Source organism: Populus nigra, chromosome 1 (assembly GCF_951802175.1).
Source record: "Populus nigra chromosome 1, ddPopNigr1.1, whole genome shotgun sequence".
Taxonomy (NCBI): Eukaryota; Viridiplantae; Streptophyta; class Magnoliopsida; order Malpighiales; family Salicaceae; genus Populus; species Populus nigra.
The window spans coordinates 16,165,662-16,174,020 of record NC_084852.1 but is presented as its reverse complement, the minus strand read 5'-3'; the positions used below and the strand labels follow the sequence as shown (position 1 = coordinate 16,174,020).

At 32.6% G+C, this 8,359-nt stretch overlaps 1 protein-coding gene across 2 annotated transcripts; it reads right to left on the bottom strand.

Annotated features, from left to right (window-relative positions):
* Positions 1-1,124: 1,124 nt before the first annotated feature.
* On the bottom strand, positions 1,125-4,974 carry LOC133697325 (uncharacterized). Of its 2 annotated transcripts, XR_009842851.1 has the most exons (3): positions 3,759-4,974; positions 3,314-3,332; positions 1,125-1,518 (listed from the first exon to the last, which is right to left on the bottom strand). XR_009842851.1 is itself a non-coding variant. In XM_062119801.1 (2 exons), exon 1 carries the CDS (start codon positions 4,844-4,846, stop codon positions 3,794-3,796), a length of 1,053 nt encoding a protein of 350 aa, XP_061975785.1. In that variant the 5' UTR covers positions 4,847-4,973; the 3' UTR covers positions 1,125-1,518; positions 3,759-3,793. The 2 variants fall into 2 exon arrangements, 1 of the variants encoding a protein (XP_061975785.1); XM_062119801.1 differs by lacking the exon at positions 3,314-3,332 and having other exon boundaries at positions 3,759-4,973.
* Positions 4,975-8,359: the final 3,385 nt, after the last annotated feature.

Sequence of the window (8,359 nt, the reverse complement as noted above, 5' to 3'; positions counted from 1 at the left end):
TTACCTATATTCTTTTTTAAATGGTATAATTGCTAGTTAATGGAATATAATCTTATCTTACCGGGCATTCCAATCTTTTAATATGATAATAATTGTGTGATCAATCATTGACTAATTAATTGGCTAACCATTAATTTTCTGATCAATTAAGGTACTTAATCTTTATTTTTTCTTTCTAATAAGAAGAAACTACAAGTAGAAATTAAATCTTGAGTAGAGGCACTTAACAACCTCACAAAATTAAACGGGGTGTAGGTGTTTCAAGATTTTAAACCTTAAAAAGATATGTCCAGTTCTGATTAGGAAGCGTCAACCAAATATGTCTATATCTGGCTAGATGTGTCCAGTTTTGATTTTAAAATATGCCTTTTAAAATTTTTATTTCTTTACAATCTAGTCCTTAAATTGTCAATTTTTCCCACTTCAAGTATTTTAATATATATTAAAATATAATCATTTGGTGTGATAATCTAGACGCTACTTACTTATCTGCAAATCCTATCTTTCATGCTCGCACTAAACACGTTGAGGTTGACTATCATTTTATACGAGACAAAGTTGCGAAGAAAGAGATTCAGATTCGTTTTATCCTCTCTCACGATCAACTTGTCGATGTTTTTACTAAGCCGCTTCCTACTGCTCCATTTACTGCTTTTCGGTTCAAGCTTCAAGTTGATCCACCACCCTCAGCTTGAGGGGGCGTATTAATGTACTATATAGGAAATATACTATATAGAAAATATTGTAGTCATACTCTTGTATTGTAACCCCACCATTACTATTGTATATTGCCCTACACATATATATAGAAAAAGTTGGTTAATCAATAGGTCAAGCCTCCTAATTATTCTCAACTTTACACATGTCAAAGAATCATCTTAACTTAATAACTTAAGTTTTTAGGTAAATCCCAAAAATAATTTTATATTACTATCTAACACATTCCTCTAACACATTCCTTCAAATGAAAGCCCTTAAGGTTTAAAACTTATAAAGACTTAATGCTTAATTTTATTGATTAAAATAAGATAATAAAATTTGAACTCGTGACCGTTTGATCATCAAGACTCTAATATTATATTAAAGAACCATTTCAATCCAACAACTTCAATTTTCAAATAAAGTTCCAAAAATAATTTTATGATTTTATATCACTCTGTAGCAAATGTAATGCATATATTGTTCCAAGACATTTTGTCATGAATTTTGCATTAACAACCAGTTCCTCCAAATTCACTGTTTGACTATATCAACGTGCATTGTCTGCAGATTTCTGCATGCCGTCCTTTAATCTACGTATTTCCTGAACTGCAGATCTTTACATGACGTTGTAGTTCCAGCATTGTCTGCAGATTTCTGCATATCGAACTTGAACTTGGAGCAACCTGGCTGTTGTTCTTCCAGCAACTACAGTGAAGATCATATATATATATATATATATATACACTTCCATGACTTTTGCATAGCAACTCTTTTCCTGTCACCGTCAAAAAAGTATTTATCTTTTTTATAAGACCCCTGTAACATGAATCAAAAAATAGTTAATGTACATGTAGAATAAATATAGGATCAATAAGGACGGCGGGTAACGAATTAAGCTTTATCTATTATTGTTCAATCAAAGATAAATATATATGCAGAATATAGAATAGTGAGTCAGCTTGCTTCAAGCAATATTTCATTCTTGTTCTTATCCTTTTGGAAGAACTCAATCTGGCTTGAATATATAATTGTATTAAATTAAAGATGTGTTGATGCTTGCAAGCATTTCGAAATTCCATATCATATATTTATATCTTTCTTTGATTCACTTCCAAGGGTGTGGGTTTGGTACGTATAAAGGTGAAAAGAAAGAAATTGTTATAAGATTTAAGGTGGAGAGTTAAATGATTTTAAAGGGATTGAGTTTTCTTTATTCTTCTAAACTTAAATAATTTATTGTTTCTACTTTACATGCAGCTTTCGACATGTATTACCATCACCTTACACACACACACACACTTGGTTTTACAGTTTTTAATTTTTTTGGTTTTAGAGTTGAAAATTAATTAATTAATTAAATCTCATTTTATCATTTTTTAGAATTACGTTATATTTAATATATAAATTTAACAAAGTGATCAAATTAAATGGGAAATCCACTCATTAAAGATGGAAAAATAATCTGTCGGCAGACACCTACCTCACCTAGCTAGCACTGTTTAATGAGGATGTTTTCTTAATTTTACGGGATCGATCCAAGATGTATAATATTCTTCCTAAATAGACCTCGAGTTTTACTCTTGGAGAAAAACTTACCCTGGATAGAAGGGAAGAGATGGTAGAGCTGAAATACACCCTGCCACTCGAAGTAGGGTGGAACCACAAGTTTAGAATTGGAGGAGTGAATAAGAAGACGATGCGAAACATGTAAAACGGAGGGGTATAATTAAGAAAATCTAGAGTTTTAGTACTAAAATGTAACATTTTTTAAAATCTTGGTATGTAGTTTCTCATAATATAAAAAATAAACCTAAATATTTGGAGGAGATAATATTAATTACGTTGGAAACAAGAGGAAACATAGTGATCTAAAAACATAAAAATGACTAGAGATCCATGGACATTGGTTAATTTATATTATATGAAAAGGACGAATTTTAAAGCCATGAGAAGTCCAATTCTTTATTGTCATTAGAGAGTTAACTAATTGCATTAGTACTGTCCCTTTATATTTACAGAATGGTATATGCAGGTGAATGATGTATGCACGCGTACATCGCATGAGTATCTACTTATATATTGATTTTAATTAATTTTTGAAGTCATTTTATTACAAAATAATACTTAATTTCGTGTCAGTTTTAATAATTATTGTGTAAGAGACTTGTGAATCAATACACTTTGGTTAATTTTCAGTTTTTATAGAGAATATTTCTTAATTTTTTCTGTTATATATGTACACACACCAACCATATAAAAGTACCCTTATTAATTAACTATATCACTATTATTAACATTAAAGGATTTATTTATGCATACTTAACTTATAATTAATCTTCTAACATTCTCACCTTAAAATGATTCGTGAAATTATGTTTATTTCTATTTAAGGGAAAATGTGAATAAATAATTTAGGTTGTGTGTGTGTGTGTGGGTGTTTCATTTTTATAGTGGCGAGGGAGTGATATTTCACGCATGAAATTAAACCTCTCAGAGATAATTGCATTGTTAATCAATGTAATGTAAGCACATATAATATAAGCATGCATGATCTCATCTTAGAAAGTAGATTATACGAATATGAGATAGTTGGGAAAAGTGGGCCAGCTACCTGAGTCCCTTTAAAATACCTGGAAAGGAGCAGAAAACACCCAGTAAATACTTAAATGATTCTCACATTTTTATAACGGTGAAACTGTAGTTTTTTTAATTTATTCTTGGTTGGATCTTGATTTTGTTTTCAAGCTAAATAACTTTTGTTGTTACAGCCTAAGTACTCGTCCACCTGTCCCTAATATTGTCGTTGTTCTTGATTTCTTTTCAGCTTTATTTTGTTTTCTATATATCATCTCTGGCCAATAAAATAGCTACATTTAATAAGGAAAAGATGGGTAAGGGCCTATGGTTCCCGCTCTGGTTTGCCATATTGCTCTGATTGAGAAGCACTCCTTAGCACTAATTAAATGACAGCTTGTTTTATGAATTTTGTGCTCCATTATTTATAACCAAATTAAACTCCTTTAAAAAAAAAAAACAATAATCCACACAGTAATTACCTGATTATTTATCGACGTTTGATCTGTGCTCTTCATCAACGGCCCAAACTGAGTGCGGAGTCAACATCCAGTCTCCATGCAAACCCTCCACAATCCATTCTCCAAACATCACAAGGAACAACCGTCTGCGAGCCCTTCTCTTTCTGCCACGAGTTCTGTAACCTAACCCAGCAGCTAAACGCAGAGGCACAGTCCACAAAAGGCAACAACTTTTCCTTTATCACCAACCAAACCATTACTTCTGGAACTGTATCATACAGCTGTACTCTCTCTTTACTATCTTCCTTCGTTACCATCTCCACCATCTTCTTGTAAGCCCAGTTTATCCATTGTACGTGATTCAAACCGTCCGATATGAATCCGGGACACGTGTCCCCCTCCAGATTCCTCATTCTCTCCACGTCTGTACACCCTAATAATATAGCTCGACCATCCATGCATGTACTGTATATGTCTGTCACGCACTCTACCGTCACCCAGGATTCCGCTACTGTAGTTTCCCTCTTTTGAGGAAGCATCACGAACATCTGATCTGGCTTACCATAACCCTCAATCATGGGCTGCTTTAACTTGAACTTAAAACACATGGGCTGTTCTTGCTTTTCTTGATCATCGACATATTCTTTAATATTATCTACGGCAAGATCTTGAGAATTATCATTATTGCACCATGTCTTTCCCATTCTTTCTAATTGCGACTCATCATCCTTCGATTCACTTCTCTCTGGTAATAACTGTAAAGTAACAACACTGCTGAAATCACCTCCTTCTCCTTCCCCTTCTCTTTCCTTTTCTTGATCTGACGATGGTACTCCCGGCACCCTTTTGTTTTTCTTCAATTTATTACTCTTACAAACCCTAACGTACTTTCTCTTTCTTCTAGTTGTCTTGAAAGCTACCAATTCTTTGTTGCCAATCACTGAAGAGCTAGAGTCTAGATCAGTACCGGCAGCCGGCTTCGGTGCAATCGGTCGGAATCTATGCATTATCCGGTTGATTATCGTTTTATCCTGAGCACCAGCACGACCACAAGCGTCAGCAGCAGCAGCAGCTCCTCTTATCACATGCCAGCCATTACAACCATCCATTTCCTTTTCACTCTCCCCCTCTCTCTATAAAAAAGACCGTCTCTCTCTCTCTCTATCTGGAGGTAGCTTAGCTCAGACGATAATCATAGGTTAGATGGTGAGAAGGTGTAAAAGCAACACGTGTTAGGGCAAGGAAGAAATATTTAGGAGATGTTATTGGGCAGAAGTTCTTGGACAAGTGGGGTCCAGTGAGGGAGAAAAAAAAAAGTAGCGTAATTGAGAGCGTTGAGGATGGTCCCATAGTAAGGAACCAATTAGAGAAGGGAATGTGTAGAGCATTGCCGAAAGGATGGGGACACGTCACACGTAGCCTAGGCCGTGAAAGTAGAGTCACTGTTAACTGAAGTGGAAATGCCACAAAAAGGTGGTTCTGTTAGGTTCGAGAATGGGCACACGTGGTTTGCTTCTATTAGCATTTCACATAAAAAACTCGTTCAGAATTTAATTCCTTCACGCGCTCTCCCTCCACCATATGATCAACCCCACTAGGAACTAGACTAGCCGGTGTCTATAAGGCTTCAATTAAGTTTGGTTTGGTTTCGTTAACTAAAAAATCATAGTTATTACACGCGCTCCAAATATTTTTTATGTAAAAAACAAAAATGGTTGAGTAAAGAAAACTTCTCCTCGAATTATTGATTTGATTTTGAATAATATAAATATAATAATAATATAATAAAAAAATAACAATAAAAAAATAAAAAGGATCAGGTTTGAACTTAGAAAATTCATTATCGTGGGTATAAAACTAAGATAATTTCATAAAAAAGTTTGAATGGTGAAATTGAAATAAATCAATTTAAAAAAAGATAAAAAAAAATCGACTTGTGTTAACCTTTGGGGTTGCCGATTCTGGTCATGAACCTGGAGCTAACCCCATAGAAAGTAAATCATAAAAAATAACAAAGCAAATTTAAACAAAAAAGATAACAAAATGAGAAAAAAATCATATTAAAAAATAAATAAAAACACGCAAATCTAGGGGAACACCTTAAATTTGACATAATCTCTAAAACTCATAACCGATGAAATCATGGATCCCGATTTAATCAAGAAACTTAATTCTCATTCAATTTAATTTGAATGATAAAATCATGAAAAAAAATATTAATAAAAAAATTGCAAAAGAAAAAAAAAGATAGTAACAAAAAAAATAAAGATAAAATTTGATTAAAAAACGAGGATGAAATTATATGTATAAAAAAAATAAAAATAATTCAAAACAACACAAATAGTAATAAAAAAAATAGAGACTATATTTGAATGGTTAAAAAATCATAAGGATTGAAATTTTTAAAAAATATATTTTTATAGGTTATTCAAAAGTCTAAATAGTAATCAAAATGATTGAACCAAACGTGAAGGGAGAAAAAATAACAAGGGCTGGTTTGAATTTTAAAGGGTCTAGCACTAAATTTGAGGTGGAGAGAGAGAGAGAGAGGAAAAAACAGTCATCAACGCCAAATTAGAGACTTGCTTTGTCAACGCGTCCCTCTATTGCGTCAAGAGCACTAAGACCTTTCAAACGCCACCATGCATGACATGGGACATGTGGTGGCCGGATGGCCCTACACGTGTCGCTCAAATGGTACGAGGGTCATCCATACGCTACGCACACGCCAACAATTCTTTATATATATATATATATAAAGTTATGAAAATACCACATGTAACCTTCAAATTTACAATAAAATCAATATAAAAAAAAAGCTCTTGTGAGATTGTTATGTTGATTTTGTCTTTTAAAAAATCAAAGTAATAACACTATTTTGAAAAACTATTAGAAAGACCAAAACACCCATGAGTAATAAGCATTTTTTTTTATTCTAGGGTTAAATTAGTAATTTTACTGTGCAATAAAAAATAAAATGACTATTTTAACTCCATATAATTTGCAAAAGACAATTATATCATGATAAAAAGATAATCTTACTCCGAATGCCTACTTCAAAGTTTTTTAATCAAAGACAATAATGTTATTTTACTATTCTAATGAATAGTAAAATGTTTCTTGGACTATAATAACTTCTTCTTTTTTTTTTTAGCTTTTTTTCAATCCAATTCAAGATTAATTTGATGTGAAATCTAGGTCATATGTTAAACAAGTTAGTTCAAAACAATTAAATTTTTTAAATAATTTTATTTAAAAAATCAGTCTTAATTTTTTAAAAAAAACCAAACTGATTTTTGAACATGTTAGTTCGTAAAGCCAAACTATATCAAGTTTCAACAAGAATGTTAAAAAAGAGAGTTTAGTTTAGCATTATGATGATTGGGAAGATATGTATGCATTCCTATTCGTGGAAGAGTGTCACGCGCCAGGCAGCTGGTGTGGAGAATGTGAAGAGTACCACTGTAAGAAGAGGACGCAAGAAAGATTTGATAGATTTGTTGCGGTGCCATCTTCTTTCTTTAAAGGGTAACGACCAAATGCAATGATCGGGTTGGTTGCTTTCGGTATGGCACCCTGCATCCTTTCTTGTAAATCCACGCTTAAATTCGAACATCTGGTCGGACGATATCTACTGCACATGTAAAATTTAAAAAAAAGAAAAAAAAAAGATAGGAGTATATATGGGTTGCAAATTCAACAATATGCATATTTATTAATCATTTCAACATTAGCTTAAAATGCTTTTGCAAATAATAAAAATAATTAAGGGTATATATATTATTCTATCTAATATTAATAATTAATAATAATATCCGGATGATATACTGCGAGCTCTAATTATTGATTCTCCATCATATATGGAGAAATAGTTGACAATTATTGAACAAGATCTTTCTTTATATTTATTTTTTATATTTTCTTGAAAAATGTGATTCTCAAAATTTTAGTTTTATTGGGGTGAGAATTGGTCTCCGAGGGAGAATCTTTTTCATTTTCTCTAGCTAGTCTGATATATTTCTCCCATTTATTATCATCCCAGTTAATAAATCAGGAATTTCTCAAAGAATGATTTTTCTTTTCCATAAATAACATAATATAATAATAAGAATAAGAGGATTATATATATATATATATATATATATATATATATATATATATATATATATATATATATATATATAATGCACGCAATCGCAATGGTTATTCACCTAAATTCCCATCCAGTCACCACTTAAGCTGATCCTTAATGACTAAACCATTTTTTAGATTAATCACCAAATATGCAGTAACCTCCGGTCACTTCGATCCCGTCATCTTGCTGGCTCACCATCACCATCTTCCTGTACGCATCATTAACCCACTGTACCCTGTTTAAACCATCCGATATAAACCCAGGACACGTGTCGTTCCTATATTCTCCACGTCCGTACTAACCATTGACACCATATCCATGCACTTGTCTGCCATACTCTCCACTGTCAACTGCGTCCCCACTATTCTCTTTCCGGTGAAGGGACCTGACATTTCTAAACCACCCATATCATCAAGCAACTGGTTATTATTGACGCCAAATAATAAATCCTCATCTTTTCTTATGATGGAGAGCTGGGACTGAAAGA

Bases quoted from the DNA above. Each gene is read 5' to 3' on its own strand.
- LOC133697325 (XM_062119801.1), bottom strand. From the start codon at position 4,846: ATGGATGGTTGTAATGGCTGGCATGTGATAAGAGGAGCTGCTGCTGCT.